General features: G+C 44.2%; 1 protein-coding gene across 2 annotated transcripts in view; it reads right to left on the bottom strand.

Moving 5' to 3' along the window:
- Positions 1–26,715, bottom strand: part of YPEL2 (yippee like 2) — a 37,925-nt gene that overhangs the window by 10,160 nt on the left and 1,050 nt on the right. For both annotated transcript variants that reach the window (XM_061368253.1, XM_061368263.1), the window contains exon 2: positions 14,658–14,970. In XM_061368253.1, coding sequence (XP_061224237.1) covers positions 14,658–14,774 — 117 coding nt within the window. In that variant the 5' untranslated portion in view covers positions 14,775–14,970. The remainder of the gene's footprint in view (positions 1–14,657; positions 14,971–26,715) is intronic.

Genomic DNA, 26,715 nt, shown 5'->3' with positions numbered 1-26,715 from the left:
ATGGGGGACAGCGATGAATAAGATGTTCCCACAGCAACATGCATGCCATCAAAGCAAAATGAAAGCAGATGAAGCTTGTTAACCATCCAGTCCTTCACAGTAAATACTTTTCCATAAACACCAAAGTGACCAAGTTTGCCAATAACAACAACCACGGGAGCAAAGCTTTTATTGGTACAGAAATAGGATTTTCCATTACTGCTGTACAAAGGCCTGTCTTTAATAAACAACAAAACCAAACCCATCAGCTTTGCGTTTGTGGCTCACTGGACGCTATTCCAGCTCCCCACCCCAGGGACAGTAGCATCCTTTCAGAGGTGCCCTTCCTTCCAGCTCAAGCCAGTGTTTTCAGATATCTAAGGGCAGTCACTGCAAAAAAATCACATTCATTCTCTCCTGCCCAAGCAGAACTTTTCACTGCTCAGCTTTCAATGCTGCTGCCTGTCTGAATATTCACCCTCCAGCTAGCTAAGGATTTGGCAAATCATATAAAAAAAGTGAAAGAAGTTTGGCAACCACCTCAAGCTCTCCAGTGCAGCTGCTCTTCCCAAGGCTGAACTGACTGTGTCTTTATAAAGGTAGCACTGGCAGGTTTTATCTGGGTGTTGTAACCTCAGCATTTTCTGGAGATGCTCCTTTCCTTCTGGCACTCCAGAAAATTTGGCACATGCTGTAACGGGCACTAGGAAATCAGAAGAAACAGGTGTATTTGTACACAAACAGATCTCCTTTTCATTGGTTTTGCTGGGGTTTTATTAAGAATCACACAGAGATTGCCACAACACACTTGGCTTCCACTGAACAGTGACAGCAGTAAGACCTACTTTCTATGCTATGCATTTTCCCCACGTAGATTTCCTTAACGCACGTTCAAAGGTGCATCTCATAGGCATGTTTATAAATCCAGACTTCTTATTCTCTAGAACAGCAGCTCCTGGCATCACTTACCAGATGAAAGAAACGGAAAGGGTTTTTTTGTTGTTGTTTCCCACTGAAAGCCCAAGCACATAGTTTTCTCTGCACTGCTAATGCTCAGTGTCTGGCTGGAAACACATCTGTATATGCCAGCAACAAAACTCTCCCTCTCCATCCTCCTGAGCCCTCTAAAATACAATACAAGCTTTTGAGATGTGCAATGTACAACGGCTTATTCCTCCTGACTACTCACATTCAAAAACCTCCCCTGCCCCTGGGTGCTCTCCTCAGCACGGAGGCATCTAAAGGCTGCACGGCCTAAGGAGTGCTGATTTGAGCACCCAGGTGGGAAACCACAAGCCTGGAGTCAGCTATTTGGCTGCAGATCCTTGCCTGCCAAGCTGTCTCTCGTTGCAGCAGAAGCTCCATGCTAAGATGCCTTTGGCAGCTGCTCTGGTTTCAGAAGTTCCTATCACCCAATTTACACTCATTATGGCCTCCTCAGCTGTGCTGATTCCAAATTAGATCTGTGAAATCATTATCTTTAAAAACAAATACTTTGGCAGGGGGTGGGTGGGTTTGAGGGAAATAGCTTTTCCTCCTTGTACCATATCATGGATCCAGTTTAAAGGGCAATCACACAGACTACTTAATAATCACAGTATGGGGGCAGACAAAAGTCATTCAGAGTACAAAGTTCTCAAGCTAAATTTGCTGGCAAAGCAGCAGGGTGCAGAACTGCAGCTCTAGTGAGAGCCAGTCTGCAGGATAGGGGGTTTGGGTTTCACAGATGCTGTTAATCCAGATCTGCTGCAGAAGGAAGTGCAACATGCAGCCAGCATCCAAGAAGTGCCAGCTCCTTTGTGGTGGTCACATTCTGCTCACTAGAGATGGACTCAGCCTGCAAGACTCAAAGCTGAAACCTTATATATTCAACAACCTTGACCTTGGGAGCTGTCATGTTGGTTTAGTCATTATATTATATTCTGGCCTCAAACCTAGAGTGCTGAATCTAGAACTCTGTTTGCTCTGAGCAAGACATGTGACTCCTTCAGAGCCTTCTTCAGCGAAGCAACAGCACACAGGCAACCACACATGTGTGCAGGGAAGGGGCTATGCCCCTCCATCACTCCAGCCTGTTTCATGTTCCCCCTGCCTTCCCATCACCATCAGACCTTTGCACTGCTGCATTTGCCTTACTGGGGACTGCTGAAGACACAGAAGGAAACTGTCACATTCAAACAGTGCAGGGAAAAGCACAGATTCTGAATGTGCTCCAAACACACCTACACACCATTCCCCCTTTTCCTAGCACCTACAGCTTCTCATTCACTGTGCAGCCCACTCAGCAGTTCCAAACACTGAACGGATGACAGGATTAATACCCCAAGTCTTTGTGACGGCACTCGACAATAGGCTAAACACAAAAAGAGCTGGCTGGAATCATCTGGAAAGATAGGAAGCAGTTGCCAGGACTAAATGGCTACAGACTGATGCTTGTTCTCTGCAGCATGCAGCAGAGAAAGCCCCCACTTACCTATATCCAGCTGGCAGCCTTTTAACAAACCAATACAACAAAAAGGAAAAGGCAATTGGTCCCAAAGAGCTTCAAGAGGAAGAAGGCACAGAGCGGGCCCCTTCACACTATGTACTTGAAAGCTACAAATAATTCTCACTGCAAGGACACAGACAGGAACAGAGGGCCCAAAGCTACTGCTGGAGATCAACAGCAGTCAGCACATCCCAGGCAATGCGAAGCGGCAGCATGAGGAGAAGCCAACTGACCACGGCTGTCTGGACTCCTCAGGAAAAGGACATGTTTTCTGGGCCCGCGATGTCCCCACTGGAACAGAGCTATTCAGTGAGTAGGAGAAACAGTATTAAAACCTCCCAGGTTTAAGAGACACTGAAATCCATGTCAGAAAGCTTGATCTGTTCAGAAATAGCTCCATTATCCCTTATTTCCCACTTAGACATACAACTTGTGTTTTTAAGTTACTACAGTTATTTGCACAACGCTGATGACAAGATTCATCTATTCTTGCTGCTGATTTAACCCTTAAACATCTAAGGATGAGATGTCCTCATAAAATACCATTTGAACAGGGAGAAGAGACCTTTCAAGTACGATCAAAGCATGATGTCAACACAAGTGCACATGAGTTTGCACATGAAGATACGCTACAAAACACAGGCTCTCCTCACACTCATCCTACTCCCTCCAGCACTTAATCCCAATTCCCCTCAACTGCTATTCCACCTAACAGGCAACGTCACACAGAAAGCTCTGCCTTAATGGCACCTTTCAAGCCCTGTTAATTATGGCTATAGTTATTTCATTTACAAGATAAGTCCTGCAATGAGTTTAGAGGAACCACTCTGCCTGGTAACAGCACTAGGTGCATGATGACTCTACAGAGATTACTTGTGCATCACTGTGCAGTGGGAATGAAGTTGGGAAAACAGGACTACAGAAATACCTGCTGTAGATTCTGGGATCTGCCCTAGACAGCATGAGCCACTTCAGCCATCTGCTTGCATCACATTCGCATTTTTCCCAAGGGAGCACAAGTTCAATTGCTTGTTCCCTGTATCCTCACATACTAGAGAGACCTCCTCAGGGTTCACTAATTCCATCTTGTTCTTCCTCACTGAAAGGCCAGTCAGTGATAAGATTAAACTGAGATTCAATTTTGCTCTGATTATGCGGGATACAGACCCATGTCAAGGGAACCAGTTCCATTATTCCACCTTGTGCACAGATGCGACTTCACCCTGTTCCAACTGCATTCCTGAGTTTTAATTGAGTTTTAACATGGGTCCTTAATGCTATTTAAAGCCCAAAGTCGATATGGAATTAGTGGACCAAACTCATCTCTGAAGTAATTCAATTAATTCAGCATGTCCTTATTTCCCAGCAGTTTCTGCTGCTGTGCAAATACAGAGTGAATAACTATGAGTCTGTCGTGTTTCATTGTACAAACAGCCAAGCAGTTTTACATCATGTTTGTGTCTTAGATTATGTAGTCTGCAAGAAGATGCACAGGCTGGAAAGATAAAAGATGTTACTTTCATTTTTGTTTCTTCTCATGGAGATGTTATTACAGTTTTTCACCCTGCATCCTGGCAGCAGCAGGTGCTCATTCAACCCCCTCATTCCCTCTACACCCAACACAAACAGGAGCGAGATGTGTCTGATAAGAGCCTTTTGTCCTAACGGGAAGCAACTCAGCACTTTCAGTGCACAGGATAGGTGGGGAAAGACTGCAGATAGACAGTGCAAAAGGTCTGAACACACACCCACAAAAATACCATCAGGCAACGCTGCTGGCATCACCTCTGCCTCCCATGAAATAAATTCTCTGCTGCTTGGAAAAAGCTGGATGGTGGTGCTGTCAGGGAAAAGGTCAATGTAATGGTGTGAACTGTCAGTGACTGAAGCACCTCACACTTCTGCTACATCCCACTTTTATGGGGAAAGAATCAATTCTTGCTTTGCATGCAAGAGGAGAAACTTTACCCCTTGGAACTGTTTCAACTGAAGCAACGCTGTGTGAGCTGGGCCCAATGCTTCTGTCCCCTGTGCCACAACCAGAAGAGACTGAAGACTTTCCAAAGAGGCTGAGTTTAGCTGCCGCCACCAGCCGAAGCCATCTTCAGCCCAACTCAAACCTACAGGAGCCCTTCAGCACTCATGCAGCTTTCACGTCACGGACTCTGCTGTGCTCTGAAATCCAAGTGTTCTGGTACCTTATGCCAGCCTCCCCCTCCTTTTCCCTAAGATACTCAGCTTTGCTCAAAATTCAGGCAAATTTAAGTAATAATTGACTTTTATTTCTTTATTTTTTAAATAAGGACTTTAAGAGAGATTCTCTCATCTTTACATGTTTCTAGGAGCTGAAACTAAGGAAAATCAACACCATTGACAAGACTTCAAAAAAAATGCCAAAGAAGAGGTGTCATGAACCACTAAGGACATTCAATGCACACTCTGTAGCACCACCTCTGTCATATCGATACTGCTCAGGAAGACAGAAAACAAGCAGGACCGTAGAGAAGCCCAATCCCATCAGAAGCAATCCATGGAACACTGCTCTGTGCTGATCATTGAAGCGCTTCTCCAACACACGTCAGCACAACACGAAGGTGACACTGATGCTCCAATGGGGTTGTGTTGCTTCCAGGCAGATAGGCTCTACAATCTGATTTAAATGGGTCAGAATCCAGGAGCAGATTCCCAGTTATTAATTCATGTGGCAGTATGACTGTCCATTATCATCAGAGGATAGAGCAAGAGATTTTGTTCAAAGAGAAATTTTATATCCCAACTGCACAAGAGAGGTTTCTTCTGAGGCCTTGCAATTAATGAAGATCAGTATTTTAGAAACAGACTGGCCAAAACTAAGGGGTTTGATTTTCCCCAAGTGCACAGATTTCTAACACAACTTACCATGCTGCTAAGCTAAAGCCTGAGCAAAGCTCTATAAAGCATGTCAAAGTTCAGCAAGTAGCTGCAAACTGCTCTGTCCTCTTCTCTCCCTCCAGACCTTGGCTCAGTTCAAACACAACGCTGTTAAGTCTCATCATGTTGTCGTGAGGCCTGCGCTATTCAGCCTCCTTATTAAAACCCTGGGCTCCTGGATTCTGCTCTTACTTTTGTGTTTCCAGCCCAGAGACTTCAAAGCGAAGTTTCAAAATGTGAATGCTAAAGGCACAAACAACGGAAGGCAAATAAGAAATAAAGCAAATTTATTACTTCTATAAAACTTCCCAATATTTTGGGGTTTCCCTTGTGATTTTGATGGTCTCTAGCTGCTGCTGCTGTGCTTCAAAACTTGACTTTAGGATGAAAAAGGATGGAAATACTGGGAAAAACAAAGCAGATGTAGTATTTACTTCTAAAAGCAATTACTCTTGACTTATTTAGAGGGCACATAAAACCAGAGCAGCTTCAGGAAAGAGATCTCCCTCTTCTCTGCAGCCCAAGCAGGAGGACAGATGTGTGTGACTAAGAGCCATGGAGCCCAGGAGAGCAGGGAGCATGGGCTCTGCATCAGGGAGCAACTGCTCCCTTCCTCTGCTATTCAGTTTCCTTCTGCCAAAGGAAAATCCATTCCTGAAGTAACACAGCACTGGGCAGAGCAGGCGAAGAAGAGGAGCACAGCTGCCTCATGCCCCCACTTCAGATCAAGAATTCAGGATCTACCAGAGGGAATTTAGCATCAAGTTCTTTGACCAGGTCGTCATATTCTTGTGGGGTGTACACTACCATTGCCACAGGAGCAGCTATGGAATTTCTGCCCCAGTTTTGAGCATTGATGTCTTCCTGTAGCTTGATGCCAGCTCAAAGCATTCAACAGTCATTTTAAACAGGAGAGGAAGCAGGAAGGGTAAAGCCCTCTCTTTCCATATTAACTGTTGCTACTACATGGGTTTTAGAGATAAACACAAACCAGAACTGGGGTGGAAGATGGAAACTGCTAATGCAACAAGTTATTTCATTTGCAGCACAACAGTGACTATCAGTGGAACACTGTATTCCATTAATACTAAGCTCACAATAGCACCAATGGTGACAGTGAGAGCAGACTTGCTTTTCAGCAAAAGCAGATCTGCCTAGGCAGCAGGCGTGGACAAGAACTACTGCAGTGAGATGAAGCCACCATATGCACACCTTACTGCTGAGAAGGTTCATCAAACGTTATCCTTTGTTGTTTAATTCTGAATGCTTGTCTCTACTATGAAACAAGCACCATGGTACTGAAATTTGTTTTATCACTGTGGATGTGTACTCTATGGAAGTCAAACAAGAATGTGTGTGCCAGAGGACAGGTCCCCAGACACTGAGGTCTCCTGGCCACATCAGAGTGCAGGGCAGGCCCATCCTCCTATAGATCTGACACATTTTCACACATGTACCCATACCTTCATTTCTCACCAGCCTCCCTCTCGGAACTAGGTTGGAATCAAGGTGTTCATGATTGAGACACTTTACAAGCAGCTAAGCTAAATCTGATTGTAACTCATTCCTTCCATGACAATCACTGCTGAAAGGAGAAATCACTGGATATCTTTAAATTCCAGGTTAAGACAGCCTCAGTTTCTACCTCTGTTATTGCTACTTATTCTAACAGTTGTGATTTCTATGCAAAACCACTGTGTATTTTAAGACAGGAGACTCTGGGTGGAGTCTGCTTGTGCACTCAAGCTTTACTCCTTGGCCGTTTCAGTTCTGCTGGATGAGAAAAACTGTTGGGCCAAACACCTCCAACAGACAATGCTGAGGCCCCGCTCCAGGAGGTGCCAATGTCTCAGAGAGATCTGCTTCTTGCTGGCAGACGTTATCAGCTGTCCTAAAACAGGTATGAAGCCCTCTGACAGCATTTTCTGATACTATAAAATGAGACTGCAATAGAAAGTATCACAAGGAACTCCTCCTGAGAAGCCAGGGTCTTCTTCCCAAGAGGCAGGAGGTGAAAGTCCCCCCAGAGTGGCCCCTGTGCTCGTGTGACCGAATTACACATTAAACCAGAGGTCTCAGCTCAAGACTCCTGAGTTTTTCCTGGGCTTGTTCTGAAAGCTGTAAATCAGATTAAAAGTGCACACCTGCATGGGAAGTGCATAGGGCAGCTCACCCTATCAGGAAGCCCCCAAACCTGCTGGCATTTCCTCCTCTTCCAAATGCAAGGGCCAACAACTGACACAGCAAACCCAGGAAGGCTCAGACCTAATCAACTCCATGCTCCAGTTGTTCAGGATTTGCAGCAGTTGCAGCAACCCCCCCTGATGATTCACTGTCCTTCATCCCTGGCAGTTCCCTGGATAATAAATAGGAACAATATTTTATTTATGCCCAGGTCATCAATTCTAAGGCAGAGGAAGCAGCAGATGAAAGGAGAGTTACTTCGATGAGGAGAGTGATGGATTAGAAAAATCCATTTTTAGCCTCTCCCTCGTCCTTGACAGGGATTTCTAAACTGTTTTAAATTATTACCTTTTTCCTTGTTCGCCCCCCCCCCCCCCGACTGGATTAAGTGTTTTAAAATCACACAGCAATTGATTACTGTATAAACACAATTACACACGGAGGTACAAATTACCTTGGGCTGCTTCTGTTAAAAACAGCCACATCCCGACTAAACAAAAGGCTTGATCCTGACTGTTTTCAGACCCCATTCCAGGCAGTAGGCACTGAGGCACCACAGTGACTTGTAGGGTAAGGCCCAGAGGAAGCAATTACACAGGACAGAAAGATCTAATTTAGGTAGCTGTACTATGGAATAGGTACTACAAATACTTGTTACACAGCTCAGATTTCATATCCGCGCTTTTTCCTGTAAAAGGGCATTGTTGTTTGTTTATTCCCTCTCAAACAGAGGCTGCTCAGAGTTGATGAGAGGTACTCAAATGACAGCCATTGAGATCCACTCCCCTCCTCCCTGCTGCAATACAGGCCAGTGACAGCAAGGCTAGCAAGCACCACTCTACTTGGTAGAGGTGCTGGGGATGAATGTGATTCCAATTGTTTCCCTCTACGTAATCAGCGATCAATTTCCTGGTCAAAACACTGAAGGAAAAGGCTACCATTTAGCAACTTTGATGAGTCACTGGTCTGAGAACTGAAATTGTCTCAACCTCCATTTAATTTTAAACTTCATGGAAGCCAGGAACTAAGTGCTACCTTACCCCTTCACAGCAGTTGAAGGGGAAGCTAAAACAACTCTAATGACTCCTCATGGAACTTGCTTTGCTGTTTAGCACTTACAGCTTGAACCCTAGCAATACTTGCAATTAAGAGCAAGCTTTGAATAACACCCAAAAGTGACAATTCGTTAGGGAACAAGAGCTGAAAAGCAGGATCCAAAAGGTGCTGGACAGCTTTCATAATGTGCATAAAACTGATAATGCAAAAAGAGCTAACAGCAAGTAAATGAACAGAAAGCCTATTGTGCAGTGCTGAGCCAGTCAGACTAATACAATCATGACATCTGTACACTGCAAAGATGTTACTGTTGAGCCTGAGGCTGGAACAATGAGACCAGCCCCATTTCCATTCCTCAAAAGATGTCAAAATGTAGAGGATGTATAATTTTTGTGGTTCTCTTCTACAGAACTGGAAAAAATAACATTGCACCATGCCAAAGTTGAGTCTGTTTAGCCTATGAAAAAAGTGATCAATCAAAGTGACCTCGGTTACTGCATACCACAACCTTTTATAGGGAGAAATAGTAGGTACTACAGATCCATTTCATTAGCAAAAGAAAGAACATAATGGCCAATGACGGGAAGCAGAAGCCAGACAAACCTAAATTCAGTCTCCAAATTTTAATAGTAAGGATGATTAACCACTGGAAAAAATGACCAAGGGGAGCAGTGAATTTTCCCTCCTGAAGTCTTCAAATCAAGACTAAATGTTCTTTCTGAAAAACATGTTGCAATCATAATGAAATCCACTGGCCCGTGCTCTAGAGGCAGTCAGATGGGATGATGTGATAACTCCTTCTGGCCTTAACAGTTCATTCCCATGAAGCCGGGAACTTAAATTTGTATTTGGGAAGAAACAAGATCTACTTTTAAAGCAAGAAGAAATCTTATTGTAATGAAAAGTAATAACTTCACCCATGAAAAGGGAATACTCACCTGACCCCACACACATTTTTTTCCTGTGGTGGAAATGCAGGGTTACACTTGACTAGTCTTGGACACTGATTTCTTTTTCAATCAGATTAAAGTTTTGAAACAACCACATCACAATTTTAGGATTATTGTTTTAGCTTGTGTGCATGCTCCCCCAGCTAGCAAATAACTTCATGTCTTCAAGGCAAACTGACATACAAATACCAACTGGTTCATGAAGTAAAGCACTAAGAACATAATACACTATCTTGCCCATGTACTCAGAAAGAAAACAAGGACACCACCCCCAGAGAAAAACCACCACACCAGCAATTGCTGCTTCCTTCACCTATGGGGTATCAAGTACTTTAAAGTAGCTGAATTCATCCACAGCTTCTCTGAAAGCCAGCACCAAAGTTTCAAACCCTTTTAGGATCCCCAGCTTGCAACATGGAGCAAAGTTTGATGCTCTCAGCACACCATAAAGCTCATCAAGAGCCTGTTGTACCAACAAGCTCAGGCTCCAGCAGTCTGCTAGCCAGGGAACTGGATAGATCACAATGACTGGAAGCAAGGTTTGCTTATAACCCTTGCAACTCTTACCTGAGAAAAGAGAGAAGGGAGCTTCTAAGTGTTCCCTAGCTAACAATCCAACCCCAACTGAGCAAGTCAGGCACACGCCAGTTCTGTAGTTTTTCTAAATTCTCTGTGCTGGAGGAGCTGCAGCCTTTTGTGCTGAAGGATTTCATATTCATGTTCAGCAAGGGTCCCATGCAGACATCAAAGGAAAACATTAAATTCCCTCAGCAAGCCTTAGGCTAACTTCAGAGGATACATCACTGCATAATGTTGAGCAGTTGGATCACAGTAATTCATGAAAAAAAGAAAACTGCAGGACGCCCACAAGACATGCTCTACATACTTCCATAGTCAGGGACATTTCTGCTAAATTACTGCTCCCATGGCAAAAAAAAGTCAGCAACCAAGACACCACCATAGCTGTGTTTGGCCTGTATCTTTCTGCTCTTGTTCCCATCCTTTTCTACTGGCCACTAAGTACATATGAATTCAAACAGAAAAGAGTGACAGAGTTTGAAGAACACAGAGTAGATAGAACCCAGCACCACATCTGCCCCTTTGAGAAAGAGGAAAGGTGCTATTTACACTGTTAAACATCTGTTACATTAGCTGTTCCCCCAGGCCCCAGTAGAGACACATTTCTCAGGAAAAGCCCCTCTATCTTCTTCCTGGAGAGGTTTTGCCACCATTGAGTATTGAAAATATATTCTAAAAACCATGGGATGCTGTGCCTGGGAAGGATAAACGTAGCAACAAGTACCTTTCACTCATTTTTTTTGGCAATCGGAACACATTGAAATGGGCTTTTTAACTACAGTTGCCTGGCACTGTATTTTGGCTTTTACAGTAAAGCCAAAGAGGATTAGGACACACTGTACTAATTCATAAGAGCAGACAGTACCTGCTCCAGAGCTTCACCTTCCAAGCACAATGGACGAAACAGGAGCATTTCAATTGTACAGGTGGGGAAAGGAGGAACAAAGACATCAAGTGACTTACTCAAGGTCACATGGGAATCTGTTGCAGGGTAAGGCTGAGATCCCAGTATCTCAGTCCACTTAGGCTTTGGAAAAAGGAATGAAATGAGTTTGTGCTAAATTTGGCACAGATTTTTAAATGATGCATTGCTACAACCTCAACTTATGCTAAACCAGACACCAAAGGAACATATAAAGGAAAACTAGTTACTCATGCCACCCAATCTATCTGATCACCTTATATTTCCTAAGTCAGTAAGACCTTCCTTGGCCAGACAATCCAACCCACAATTTAGATCTTATTACAAATCAAGACACACTAAACCACTTTATCCCTCTGGCTGCAGAAGATAAAAGGCCAAGTAAGCAGGCAACATTTTGGTAACTGGCTTCATGTAACAGCTTTGGATTTTCTTAAAAGCCTCAGCATCGATTATATGCTTTAAATAGCAATGGCTTGTTGAGAAACCTTCTACCCATTTTAATGCAAGAGGTTTTCCTGAAGTAGAAAAGAAACCAAAAACTGCCCTGCAAAGGCATATCTGTCCAAGGGTTTTGGATACCTGGTCCTAGTAAAATGCTTCAAAGTCAGGGTAAGTTAACACTGGTGCTGAAGGACTAAGAGGGAAAACTTGGAGATGAAAAGTATGGACAGACACAGAGTAATACTGGGACTGAGCTCCAGCTTGCATTTCAGCCAACAGCATGAGCCAGTGCTGCAACTTGTATGTATCCAAAGGAGCTAAAAGCTCATGGCATGCGAAGCAGCACAGCATTCATGTGGTCTCTGCACAACTCGGGGCAAAAGGAATAGAGGACTTAATTTCATCAAGCCAAATCACCAACACCCTGCTGTTACATAAAAGCCTGTTTTCTGGAGAACGTTTCCAAAGATGGTGTCATTTGGGCTGTTTTGATTAAAGTGACATAGTCATGTTCAAGATGAGATATACTGCAGACTGAGAAACACTGGTTTGACAAAATCTCCCACTCCCTTTCTAGTCCTTATGGTGCTTGTTTCTTCCTTCCGTTTGCCACATTTTTATATGGAAAGCAAGCGTGGCAATTGCACTGCTGAGTTTTCAGATGCTAATATATAAGGCTGCGATGAAAGAACTGCAGAAGGCCTCAGGGAGATGTTTAAAACCTAACTCAAACAGATAAAAAGATGACTGTTTAAGTTTGCCTGGGAAAGTTTCTACACATATTGGAAACCCCTTGAGGCAGGGACTGCCCTTCTGTTCAGTTTAATAGCCAGCTGTACAAATTATGATTGCACAATTACTTTCATAAGGTTTTCAATTATACAAAGAATGTATCTTATTAAGGTTTACAGCTATGAGAAATAAAACCTAAAACCCCAAACCCTTTGCATTCAAGTTGCATGACCCTCTAGTGCTCCACTAGCAAGCACTGTAGCCCACTGTAGTTAATACTTTCTATGATTCAGTACAGAGCCTCACATTGTGCTTTCATACCTTCCCTTCCATGGCCATACTTTAGCAGTCAGCATTTTTGGGTAGTTTCTGCATGCCTCAATGGCTAGAAGCTCAAATTCCAAGCTGTCTGCAGCAATGGCATTACCCTGCTGGAAGCTGCTTAGCTGCAAAGCTGGCTACATTGCACAGTGGACCAGAAGGAGTACAGACACAGAACAAGGAGGGGAAGGAAACATCAAAGGTGAAACCACCGGGCATGCACAGCCTTGTGTTTTCCAATGTCTGGGAACCCAGATATGTCAAAATAAAGCAGAGCACAAACTCTAATGTACCATAAAACCAATAAGTAAAACAAGCCACCTTCTTTGTCCAGTATAGCATCTTCTGTGTTCCAACACAGGATCCAGCTGGTAACAACCCTCCAAAGGAAAGGCAGGGAAGTGACTACCTCATTTTACAGATAGCTCAGCTGAGCACAGGAGCCTGAAGTCACACAGCTGATCCAAGAGGTCAAATGTATTCCATATCCAGACCTGGGCACAGACTGCTGTTGACATTACATTTCAAAACTTCCTTCTGTTGAGGAAATGTACAACCTTCTGCTCTTTAAAAGCCTGAGGCTTTGTGGTTCACAAGGACAGTTCTGCTCAGAACCACTGCAGTTGTACCAGAACAAGAGGAGCCCCCATGAGTCCCAGAATGACTCAGATGTGATGGCCCAATAAGAAGCCTTTCTATCCAGAAACTGCAAAACCCAAAATAGCAGCAGACTGCAATCAGCATTATTCATATAAGAATACTCAAAATCAATTGTCTGGCACAAGAGACATCATCACAGAGGTACGCATCAACCTGGCTCATGCAACAACCAAGAGAAAAAGGAAGGAGAAAGCTTCTAATGGAAGAAGACAGGTCTGAGGACCCAACTCAGAGGTCCAAAGGGACCTCCACAGCTGCTAAGGTTTTGACCCCATAAATACAAATGCCACTAGTGCAAGGTGATACGTTCTAGTATCTTCTTTGCAAACAGGAATAGAGGAAGCACGACACACTTTCTAACGGGCAAAGCACCTCTGTCCCTTGTGATCCCAGCCTTTCTCTTAAGGCTGCTCCAAGAAGCTAAACCGGTTTAAGCTGCACACGCACACAGCTCACAGAGCTATTTCCTCTCATCTCAGCTAATAAATCTTATGGTGTGTGTGTTTTTTCTGAACACAGATTTTATAAGCTGAATAAACTCTTATGGAACAGTTGGTTGCCAAGGCAGTCAAACCCCAGAAACCTGATGCCTGACCACAGCCTGGCACTGTGGGCTCCAATAGACTCTCCAAGAATGTTTAGTTTTCACACTTCAGAAAGAGATCCTCTTACTGGCCTGCTCCCTCTCCATCAAAGGCCCCCGACTTACTGGCTCTGAAACCTTTTAATGTAGTTTATTATAGAGACCTTTGCCTTCGTGATCAACAAATCAGATGACAGGACAGAATCCTTCCACCGTGCCCTGCTCAGAGCACATCCTACAGTCCATCCCTTGCTTTTTCACTGCAAAGCGTCATGTTAGCAGACTGGCAAACAAATGAGGGTTTGAGCAACCACTCATCAGTCTTCGGAAATCCATCTTACATTTCTGCAGAAGCACCAGAGAACTTCTCCTTAAGTAGGGGCTTTAGTGTTGTTTAGTATAGTTCAGAGGTGAGCAGGGAAAAATCTGCACACACTTCACCTCCAAATCATGATCATGCAACAGCCCTTTGGCTATGCTGACAAGTATGCATGTGAACAAGAAAAGTCAGGAAAGTAATTCACAATTCAATCCTAGCCATCAGTTAGTGCATTTTTACAGCTGGAAATGTGAGGAAGGAGGCAGTATCATGAGCAGAGACAAGACCACCTGTAAGCACTCCAGAGGCCTGAATTTTGAATCCTGTTCCTACAGCTATTTTCAAGAACACTTGAGACAAAAACAGCAGCTCACAAATAGATCCTTTAGGCTGAGAGCCCACTTTCCAAGCAAAAACTGCAGTACCAGTTAAGACCAGAGCAAGTGACCTGCAGCACGAGCAAACGCATCCTTCCGCTCCCTGGGGAGGAGGCATCCACCCAGCACCTGCAGGTGAGGTCATGCACATACCTTGGAAATGAGCTCATCGTGGTTGGCAAGATGAGCCCTGCAGTGAATGCAGCTATAGGTCCTGTGGCACGAAGGCAGATATGCCTGGAAAGTCTTGGACCTTGTCATCTTCACCATTGGAGCCACTGAGCGCTGCGTGAACTCTGGGGTGGCCCAGGAGGCACTCCCGCAGGACGGGTCGCACGGGAAACACCGGAAGACACAGGTAAAGGCCGTGGTTTGGCAGGTGATGGGTGTGGGGCAGGCTCCACACGCTGGTGACCGCTTCAGAGGAAGAGATTTGGGCAGAGGGAATGGGGCACTTCACACAGACCTGCGTGCAAAAAGAGAAGAGAGAGGGAAGCTCAGCTCACAAAGGCGGCAATGATCTCACCCGCAGGACGATCTAGGATTAGATTGAAAGAGCAGGGAAGAATAGGAGCAGCCAGGAGACAGGCGTGATTGTCTGCAGATTAGATAAAGGAAGGCAGACTTTTATTCACAGCTCAGCCACTGACTTGCTGACTGTCCTCACATCTTCCTGCTTCTATTATCTACCATCTTCCTATCACTCCAACACTCACAACCTCTATTCATTCTTCCAACACTGAATGGATTTGGAAATGACTACAGAATCACAAAGATGCCAAGAAGATGATTTTCATCGAGCCTAGTCCCCCAGACAACTCTGGGGAACTGCACATGTCAAGGTCCCACTCTGCACCACCCCTTGGAGAAGATGGGCTCTGTTTGTTGGCTAGATGGAAAGTCAGGATCCTGCCAGCTGCTGCCCTGTCAACTCTTTAATGTGACACCCTGGAAGCCCACAGAAAAGCTGGAGCTGAACATGGGTTTCCTCAGCCACCAGGAAAGTACATAAGTCACCAAGCCAGTTCTTCTCTCCATTCTGCCCTAGTTTCCACATAGGAAATGAAGGAATACTTCATGACACTCTCCTTTGTAATTCCCTGCAAGTTCTGAATGTAGAAGCCACTCTATAAGAACTACACTCCACTTTTGTTCTTTACTCAGAATACTTGACAGCAGTCAAAGCAAGGAGAAGCCTTTGATGACTGTTCTTGATAGCAAGAGACAGTGAAAAATCCTATTCAGGATGGAAACACCTATTTCACAATCTGACATCATCTCACAGAGCCTGCAAGGCAGTTCAAGTCTGGGTCTCTTTGGCAGAAATTAGTTTTTCAGATCCCACATCTATAAGCCTTACCAGCTACAAATGTTCCTTTTGAGGACAGAAGCAGCATAAAGGATAAAGGAGGCAGCTCCCCTCCCTCCCCAGCGCATGGCGTGTATGCATGCTCTAGAAATTAATCATGAACTCTGGCTGCTCCTCCCATGAGGATCTTCCCTTCCATAAAACCCTGCTCAGTTCCTCAGTCTCCACTTTGCGTATCAAATACTTGAATACCACCAACACCCCACCCCCCTAAAATAAGAAAACCAAGACATAAAACCTCCACACCTGACCTGCAATGGAAATTCCTGAACTGAACAAAACAGCAAAGTACAAGAGTTTAAGAGCTGGTCTCTAAGGCGGGACGAGTAACATGCCTGAAGCACAGCTGATAATCTTCCAGGTGAGAATAAAACCAGCCCAGGTCACTGTGCTGCTCAAACAGCCCCCTGGCATTTGCATGCTAAGCAGGTTCTGCTGCTGCCCAGTAGGATGCACCCTCCTAGGAAAAGCACCAGCCACACACCTGGCTCAAGATACCCTGCAGAGAAGGGCTGGACTGGAGCTACCCTAAGCAAATACACCTCTCTGCCTTGCTAAAAAGGAAGCTGTCAAAGCAGCTCAACAGAAATCAGAAAGTCAATCAGGCAACTGAAGGCAGGGCCCAGGAAAATGCTTGTAGAATTCATAAGCATCCTGTTTAGGCAATCTCATGACTACTGTTAGCACTAGTTACAAGTATCGAGCCATGACAAAACTGTCCAAGTCATACTTGAAAACAGCAAAACTCAGACGGTGAATCCACTACTGCTGTTTGCTGGAAAGCCTCATGTGTGACCACCATGAGACAGCAAGATCTGCAAAAGCCCCAGATCACTTACATACCGAAGTGCCATTTACAGAACCCTGTCTTCAACACTTCTGCTCCTAAGTTGTCTCATCATTGTTGAAAAGGAAGATTCAAGGTATCCAAGTTGCTTCAGTGTTCCTGAAAGCATCACCCACTGAACCTGCTACCAGCTGGACAACCCTCAAAGGCCAGGCTGCCATCTCCAAGCTTTCCAGTAACCAGTTCCTACTAGCACTACACTGGAGAGTTGTCATCAGCCCACATGGGCATCATTTGGAGCAGTCAGCTTCACTGTATTATGAGCATGCACAGTGCTCAACAGGAGGCAGACACCAGGAAGACAACAGGACATCCATGTTTCCCTTTCTCTGAAATATTTTTCTTCTGCTTTCCAGAAGGCAGCTCCCTTACAGTCAAATGGGAAAAGGAGTCTTACTCATCCAGCCAACTGCTGATAAAGCATATCTATCAGGATCAAAATAGTCAGCACTTACATAGTGCTTTTCATCCTTAAAGCTCTTCGCAAACACTAACTAATCAGATTAACCTTTTCCAATTCAAGTTACAGTGAGAGCTTTGGAAGACCCATCCTGATGCAGAAGGGCTCACTTCCCAGCTGGTAAGGAACTAAACCTCCTCTTGTTCAGTCAAAAGAGGTCTTTCCTGCAATTTATCTGGTAAACCCATAGCTATGCAGTCTGCCTGTGCACTGAGAGGTACATAGCCGCACCTCTGGATTTCAATGCATCTTCCTTTAATCAGAGAAGTAAAAGAAGTAACTTTCACCTGTACCCTGCCCCAGTTCTCCACGTGCACCATGATTCTGTCAAATCTGAGTTAGTTTTGTGTCAGACAGGAATGAGGAGAGGAACACTTTAAGGACTGAAGCCTAGCTTGCAACTGGGCAGAAACAAGATGCAAACCAAAGCAGCATCCTTCCTTATTTTCTGCTGACTAGATATGAGCAAAAGCAATGCATCCCAGCCTTCCTGACCTAACCAAGTGTTAACCTTCAGAGTCACAAGACAACAGAACCATCCCCCAGCTTCAAGCCCCTGATTCAGTGACATGCACTGTATCCCAGCTGTAACAGATCTCAGAACCTGAAATTTGAGAGACATGTGCCTTGTCCTCCAAGTGCACAGAAGCAAGAGACTAAGTCTGGTCTTTCAGCAGCTAAACACAATTGGATTCCAAGGCAAAGAAGCAAGCCCTGTCTGAAAGAAACAGATTACATTGGACAGACCATCTGGAGGAAAGAAAGGACTGGCAATCATTTTACCCAATTTCTGTTTAAACAGACTGTTTAAACCTTATATTTCATTGATTTGTAATGAAATGGTGCAATGTCCTCTCTCTCTTCCTCAGCACAGATAGGTAAATACACCAACCACCAGTTTTACCATTTCTCTCCTATGCTGTAATGCCAAACCATTTCTCTTCTGATCAGCTGTCTAATACCACAGCACAACAGCTGGAGAAAGCAGTCCACAGGCACCCTCAAAGCCAAATTATACTCAACAAATTACACCCAACCAGAACACTATAACAGCAATCCCTTCATTTGTTGTTTGCTGACCCCTCTGTCCAGGCCTCCTAAGCATCAGTGCTCTAGAACAATGAGTAAACAGGAAATATTATCACCGCATTTATCTAACAGAGAAACAAACACACACACAAATTATCTGCTGCATGCAGCTTTCTGCAAAAGCATTTCATGAGCATCCATTTATTTGACCTCATAACATATTTAATGTCAGCAAAAATACCTGACCTTTTAGAAGTGGACAATATCAGAGCACAGATTAAGATCCATTGCAACTCCTTTTCTCAGTACTGTGCTGAGAAATAAAAACAAATTGGTCCCTTTGGTTAAGGCAAGGGAGGGAATAAAGATTTGGAAGAAACTGCTTTGGAAAAGACTTTCAGTTAAGCTCATCCATAGTGGCTGTATTTTATAAAGGCACTACCTTTGCACACCATTAAGCCCAACAGTTGATCTGTGTGCTATCTACCAAGATCTCTGTCCTCATCTTAGCAAGGCAGAGGAGGGGAAAAAACAATGGGAAATGAATTCTTACATCCTATGAGCACAGCTAGAAGCTTGTAAGGACCCATTTCTGTCTCGAGTATCATCTCAAAACGTATTAAATGGGATCTATGACTCTTGGCAATGCAAAACGCAATCTCTTGCCCTTTTTTTTTTTTTCTGTCCCAGTGGCAAACACCTTTGGATTAAAATCTGTGTAACAGCTAGCTGGGCATTCATCCTACTGCAGAACAAAGGCATGCAGATGATTTTGGGCTGTGCCTCTGGTTTTTCAGAACCAGTTACAGTTCATCAGCCTCAATGCCAGTGGGCATGAGTGGAGTCACTCCATTCACTTAAAAATAGAAAAATGCTTTGATTACTTTCTCATCATGCCCAATACTGTTAAGAGATGAGTACCTGTCACCAGCGACATAATCCAGTATTTTTCTTCCATCATTCTTCAAGAGAAATTTATCTCTGGGATGGACACGCTCAAGTCGATGGAATAGAAACCTGTGTTTAGCTATGAATTAGCTCACAAGAAGCCAGAAAACTGGTTTAGACAAAAGGAAAAAAATCTAGGGAAAAGATCAACGACATTTATTGGTGATCAACTTCACGGTTATTGGTGAGAGAATCAGCTGAATGCATGCTTGCATGCACTGTGTGTGTTAGGGCAGCCCTGCTTAATCCTGCTTTTAAGCAGATGCCAGCACCACGGAGGAAAAGCCACGCACACATTTTGCTGTTCAGACAATTTTTTGGTTCAGTATCAACCTCCACCTGTCCGACAGCCGCTTTTCACATGAAGCTGTTAGCAATTTAGGAAACAAAAAAGGAGAAACGCAAAGTCTGTGCCAAACACTTGCTAGACAAGGCTACTGCTTGTACAAGTCCATATGCCACAATGGCAGAGAACAAAACCGATCCCACACAAGTCCCATTTTGCATAAACCCCATGTGCAATGCAGCTCAGATGCAAATGCTCCTGTTCATTCCGGCAGGGCAAACAACATGTTTGTTGGGTCTGAGGGTTTGTTTTATGGATTATTTGGTTTTTACTACAGTCCATTAAATACTTACTAGAACATTGCAAATGCTATAGAAAGCTGCCTACAGTAGCTCTGAAAAAAAAATCCATCTATTTGGAAACCCAACCTTTCTTCTTTGGCATCTCTTCTTATTAATATGGAAGAGCCTAGAGATGTACTTATGCTGAGTGCAATGAAAGCACAAGAGGAATTGGATTTGGAGAGTTTTCTGTTTTTACAGGGTCAAAAACTGTAGCAGCCTGTGCTGCTCCAGGGTCTGAGCATGATTCTGAGAAAATGCTTGAGGCAAGCACATTTACCAGGGTTTTCTTCACATAGAAACTGCCTTAATGTTGCATAATGCACTGCAGTTTCAAAGAGGAAGGCTAGTCTTTAAGGTGACACACTGAAATTGGGAATCTGGGTTTAATGTCAGAAAGTTGTGTGTGGATCCCTCAGAGACACCCAGCACAGCTAAGGAGCTTTCATACTCTGATGGTGGAGGACTGCAACAAAATCTGTTGGTTTGGGGCAGTTCTGGAGATCCTCACTATCACACAGGACTGCAACAGCTTTGAAAGAGACAAAGCCAGACCATCTGAATGCAGAAGGGTAGGATGTACCTCATGAAAGGCCCTGTAGGAAAGGATAACCACTCTGAATTTAAACACAGAACACAAGGGAAGGAGTTTAAATAACATACGGGTGTACACAATGTACTTTTACTCCCTGCAGTATCAAGTGTCTGAAATGCACCAGCTTGAAACACTTGATGACGCTGCACGCAGCTAAGCGGTACTAGCACGACTACCAAAAGTCATTACTGACACATGAACCCAAGTGTCCTTCTCTATCGCCTGCACTCCTTCAGTTCTTTCTCCAAACCTTGCAAGAGCCTGGAGATAGGAAAATAACAGGAGAAATGGTAGAAGATGGCCAGCAGGAGTCCTCTGCATTTACTTTTATCAGATACACAAGACACCACTGCAACACAAATAATAGTATGGAGCAGGATCCTCACTTAGAGAATTCAACCAGAAATACATGTAATCCCTTTGTTCCTCTGGGTGTTTCCTAGCAAGCTGCTTTGTTTCTGTGAGCCCTAGTTTTCTCTGCTCCACACTAAGACAGCATTCTTAATCACTAGGAAGCACTTTATGATTCTGGGAAAAGGAGATGGATAGATGGATGGATGGACGGATGCAAAAGGTGATGGCAAACACCTACTGATGGCACAGCGCTGCAGACAATTGCCAGGCAACCACTAGAGGGCATCAAAAAGAGATGAAGCAAGAAGCAATTAACGACTGCCTGGCCGTGGTGAATCAGGGACAGGCAGGACGCCAACCATGCTGCACCTGCCGTGCTCCACATACCAGCACAGCCCGTCAGCACACACGTCAGAGGTATTGCTCTGCTGAAGAGCTATCAGTACTAAACCTCCCGAAAGTGTCAGAGCAATTATATTAATTGCAGTTTAAAGGTTGGGGTTTCTGGGGGGTTGGTTTGGGGTTTTTTTCCTTTTGTACAAGCTGGCAGCATGTCAGTCTATGGGCTGTCACAGCTCTCCTCACGAAGAAACAGACTCCAACCCCCCTACAACCAGCTTCCTGGTCTCTTGCTGATGGAGAGGCTTTCTATGAACGTGACGTAGAAAGTACATTAAAACAAGTTGAAACTTCATAGGAACAAACAGCAAACCTTTAACATTTTAAAACAGATTTTTGTCAGTCTGTCCCACATTGTCACTTTACACACTATTAATCCATAACTTATAAAAAACAAAGTAATTTTTAAAAGTTGTTTGTTTTTTTTTTTAATATTCTTTACACAGTTGTGTTACCTTCTAAAGGTTTGGAGATTAAATCAAATTCAGCAGTTTCACCACGTCAGTGCATTTTCAGGTTCTCAAGTGCAACAGCGCGGTGAGAAGCGATTCCAGAGGACTCTTGCATTCAAAGCAAAAGCTTTCCTGCACTGAACACCACAGCACACAACTGCCTGGAAAGTGAAGGAATAGCTTAAAGTACCTCAGCTTAGATGGTGCAGAGGTGCTTCTGTCCTGGCTGCAGACTAGAGAGACCAGATGACCATGAGACTATTTACGGACCTAAGGCTGGATTCAGACCATTCAGTGTCCGAACTGCAAACTCATCTCTCCCCACTATTCAGAACAAGCACACTGCTCTAAACAATCCATTCGGACACACCACAGACACCACTGGGATGCAGGGGAGGGAAATTATTATGGACATTTTAATCAAATTCTTCCCCATACAATTTCATCTCAAAAGGCTCAGGACAGCTCAGACAGATGTCATCTCACAGGGCTGGCTTCAAAATTTGTTAACTTTCCTGGGCCTGTCTCCAAAATGACATGAACATGGACTGCAAGATTCAGCCTCTGCCAAGGAATGACTGACACCTCTGGCTGAATTCTCTTCCCACTTTCCTCTGAGTTGCCTGGCAGCAGTATCTTTGCAATGCAGAAGAGCCTGCACTGCTGATAAGAAGCGGCATACAAGCATTAGAGCTACCAGCTGCCCACCTTTGCTTTGCAGGTACAATCCATCACAGCCAAATTTACTAACTAGTTACCAGAGATGCCAGTGTGTGTTACCAAATGCAGAAGGAAACATACACGCAGAAAAGCATCACCGTTGGCCAGGACAAATTTGAAACAAGCCAGTACTTAATTTTGCTCCTACCAGCAAATCCCACTTGTGGCACAAATAAACAAAAACTGCAAGCTGAACTGATTTAAAACACCAATGACTTCATTTCCTCCTTTGCAATCTGCAAAGGCTCATGTCAGCATCTCCCACAACAGGGTAACAGTCCTTCAACCGCACTGGCCAAGTAAATATGATGCACCTGAGTGAGGGAACAGCAATGGTTCAAGCACACTAAGATGCAGCTTTTCAATTTATACCCATCCTCCTGCTGAGGACAGCTACACATTCAATGGGATGATCACATTAGGAGCCATAGATCAAGGACATCACACTTTGCCAGCAAGACATATATAAAGCATTCTGCAAAGTGAAAGACCACCCTGCCTTGCTATTGTAGTACCAACCTGAACTACAGACATCATGGAAAAGCTCTTCCCATCCAACTGACCAATTACTGACAAAATGGAAACACTTCCCAACTTTTTTCCCTCATTTGTTTTAATTGTGGAACAGTCTAGCTATCCAAATCATCTCTTATTACATTTTTTTGGTGCTCCTTATAGTGCTCTGTTATCTTCCTTTTTGGCAAGTGTAGGCATGACTAGGATTCAATTAATCTGGTCTGCTGGATGGATCATCTGTTTCCCTGATAAAGGCCGGGTACTGACAGGGAACACAGAGAGAACATTTATCTACTGCAAGCATCCAATATCCTCAAAGTCATCTGTAGCTGAAAGAAGATCTGCCATAGCTGCCTGCCATAACTTACTATTTGCGAGCTTGCAAATGCTGCACGTTTTTATCTGCTCACAAAAACCATCTGCTCAGAGAGTTCTTCCCAGGAACATCTCTTAACTAGCCTTGCACTGCCCAGAGCACATCTGACAAGGGAGAGACAGTGGCTTTACTTTCTCTTCTGATATGTGTCTCTTTTCCAAGTAAAGCCAAGGCTTAAGATGCTGGATTCTGACGGATCTCTGCTACTAACACTTTTCATGCAACAGTTACTGTATTAACGAGGTACATACTTTCCATGGCAGTTCAGTCATCATCCTTCTAGCTTTCACTTAGCAACCCATATGTCAAGGGGGCAAAGTCAGGTGAAAATTTATAACTTGAATCTTCACATGACAGATACTTTATAACCGAATCTAGTTTAAGATGGTCAAGTCAGCTGTTGCCTTGCCAGTTATTAGTTCCTCTTGCATATCCTCACTACCGTGCTACTGCCAAGGTATGTGAGCTGACTCGCCTCTTGCTGTTCCATGCCTACTGACGCATGCTTGAGCTGGGAGTTCCTGGGATTCTCATTAAGATCCCCCCCTCCAGTTAATTATTAACTCCATCTTTTTTTTTGTGATGCTGGACAATATGTTTTTAATAACACACTACTCCAGCCATCCTTTAGCAATATTTCATCAGTGAAACTTCAATCCTCCACAGTTCTGTGGCTGAGCTATGTAATGCCTAGGTCATACCACGCCACATTTCTGTCCTCGGAATGAAGTCACTGCCAATGTGAAACAGGAGAAGTGAGAGTGCAGCTTTGACACCACTCTGCCTTCCGTCTCAGCAGATCTGAAGTTCTCTGAAGGGCAAATTCAAAGCATCCTCAGCTTTTGAAACTTTGCTCAACCTTGGTTAGTTCTATACAAGTCACAGCAGCAGTAAAAAGAGCCAAAAAGCTGCATATTTTTCTAAGTCAGCAAAACATTACACCTTTTAACAGGCTTAACCAACACCTGAACAGGTGTAGAAGAACCCATCTCCGGTTGGATGTGTAAGCCTGCGCAGAGGCCGGAAGGCAGCTCTTACGGGTTGCATGCCCCTAACTTCCAATGACTCACACTGCCTGGCACTATCATTCATTAAAGCAAGAGTGAAGCAGGGATAATAGCTATTTACTAAAAACAGAGGAGTGTGATTAGCTTTAATTAGCATTGTCAAGTGACTTGAGATTGTCAGGTACAAGATGTGGGCGAACTAAGTCTCATTAATTATGTTACTTCCTGCAGCCTTAAGTGGCTTGGCCAGTCCAGTGACGCTTCTGGAGACAAAGCTACTCCCGACATCCAACACATCCTGGATCAGCTGGTGAAAACACCCTCAGACAGTCCTGGCAGACATGGTTATCGAGCACAGGGTCACAAAGCCAGAACAGAACAATCGGCTTATGCGCAGCAACTACCTGCCCTGACAAACAAGGAACAAAAAGGCAAAAAAGACACAGCAAAAAGCAGACTCGGAGAGAGAAGTGAATGACAAACTTTGATGAGGATGAAGAGCAGGGACTGATGAGGGCAACAGGGAGTGTGATTAAGGCCCAGGACTCAGCACTCCTGAGCAGCAGCCCACCTGGAGCACTTCTTCCCAGGTAAGACAAACTATAAAGTGACTTTGTTTTGGGAAGAAGAGATCCAGATCTTTGGTCAGCATCACAGCACCAACAGACATGCTGATTTACCAGCTAAAGATCTGTTCTAAAGAACGGAAAAAAAAACCAACAAAACCCTTGAGTCAGAATAGTTCATCTCTTCTATGGCGTCACCTTGGCTTCTGGAAGGAAGAGGAAATCTGTCTTAGTTACTGTGATTAGATCTAGAAGACAAGACCTCTGAACTAACAAACAGAGAAAAAGAGGGAACATCCTGAAGGACCTCTGTCCTCAGGCCATACAGGTCTCTGTCAAGGAGATGAGAAAAAGAAACTTTGTATTTATGGTTTAAAGCAATAAATACACAGTGCTACATCATTCTGCCTCCAATATTGCTGATCAGCTTCAAAGCAGCTAAGAGAACTGATGTTTCCCTTTCTCCATTCCACTCCACTTCGTGATCCCTCTTGCAGCCCACTGCTCTAGCATTTCACAGCTTAAGTTTAAGCAAGAAAAGGTCTGGCAGTTAATGACCAAAGCCCAGTGAAAGAAATACTTTACTGGTATTTCTTTAAGAGGCTTCCAAGCACATGGTCAAAGGCAAGGCTGTGATGCAAGAACAAGAAATAATGGGTTTTTTACTCCTCTGCAATCCTTGCAATGCTCGTGTAGTACCACGCTAGATCAAGGAGCTCCCGCTTTATAAACTGCCAGCCAGGACCTACACCAGAGTGACCAGTTCCTTAATTAAATTCTCTCTCAGCAACAGGTATTCAATCCGTGAGTCAAGGAGCCTTTGAGGGAATGTGGATTTACAGGTAGCGACACTGTCTTCTTCAGTACAACCCTGGCTCAACTACCCACACCAAACAGCAAAGAAAGGAAATCACTTATTCAAATCTGTGGATCCAGAGGACACAGGGGAGCTCAATGACCAGCACAGCTTTGCCAGTTATTCCATGAAAGACACACCTGCAAAGGAAGTTTGAAAAAACAAAACCCAAAAGGAAAAAAACCCAAGCAGCCAACATCTTTTGTCAAATGAAAGCAATGTCTCTGCCCTCCCTACAGCATTTCCAGCTTCAGCTTCACAGCTTAAGGCTCATGTTAAAATGGTATTTCAGCAGGAAAGAAAAATTAGAAATGCAGTGGGAAAAGGAGACCATTCTAATTCCCTATTGAAGCGCTGCCGTTAGACAGCACACAATGTTTACAAGAAACCAGAGGCGTGGATCCCAACGCGATGAGATCTTAAGATCAGTGGGAGTGCTCTGCAAGAATGAAGTCACAAAATACATCCTCTCCAGGCAGAATCCTCTCATGGACTGAAGTGGAGCTCTTTCAGCATCTGCTTGTTTACAACCACCTAACCCAGCAAAGGCCGCTCTGCGCTACCCAGCAGAAGCTTTAAGTAACTGTCAATGCATCAGCAGAAAATGTTTGTTCGGAGCATGTAGCAGCCCTGAGGAAGGCTGTATCAGGAAGGCAGGTGTACTGTCCTGCCCCTTGCTTAACTGCTGTCTGCAAGCTAAAAACACCAGCCGGATGGGCCTTCCTCTTCCTGTATTTTAAGACAGGTGGCCAAAAAAAGTGGGGGCAAAGCAGGCAGGATTAAACTTCTTTTTCTACACCATTAAAATCACATTTTAAACTGGAACATTTCGAATTCTTTTGCCTTCAAAAATCAGCATTAAAATTTGAAGCTACGGACCCATAGCTCATTCCATGGCTGCCTCTGTCACCTCTAGCTTCTCTGCGTAAACCCCAGAAATTTCTATGGAGAAGCACAAGACAAAGGACCCTTGACATTTCACCTTGAGGCCCTGGACCTCAGCACAGCACTCCACAAAGAGAAAGCTGCTGCACCCTTAACCAGAGGCTAGAGCAGGATTACCCCTGCTCCCTGACGGTGGCCGGTTTCA

Source organism: Neopsephotus bourkii, unplaced genomic scaffold (genome assembly GCF_033783945.1).
Source record: "Neopsephotus bourkii isolate Nb327-2 ecotype Australia unplaced genomic scaffold, CSIRO-AGI_Nbou_v1 NB_140, whole genome shotgun sequence".
Taxonomy (NCBI): domain Eukaryota; kingdom Metazoa; phylum Chordata; class Aves; order Psittaciformes; family Psittacidae; genus Neopsephotus; species Neopsephotus bourkii.
This window is presented reverse-complemented; position numbering and strand designations above follow the sequence as displayed.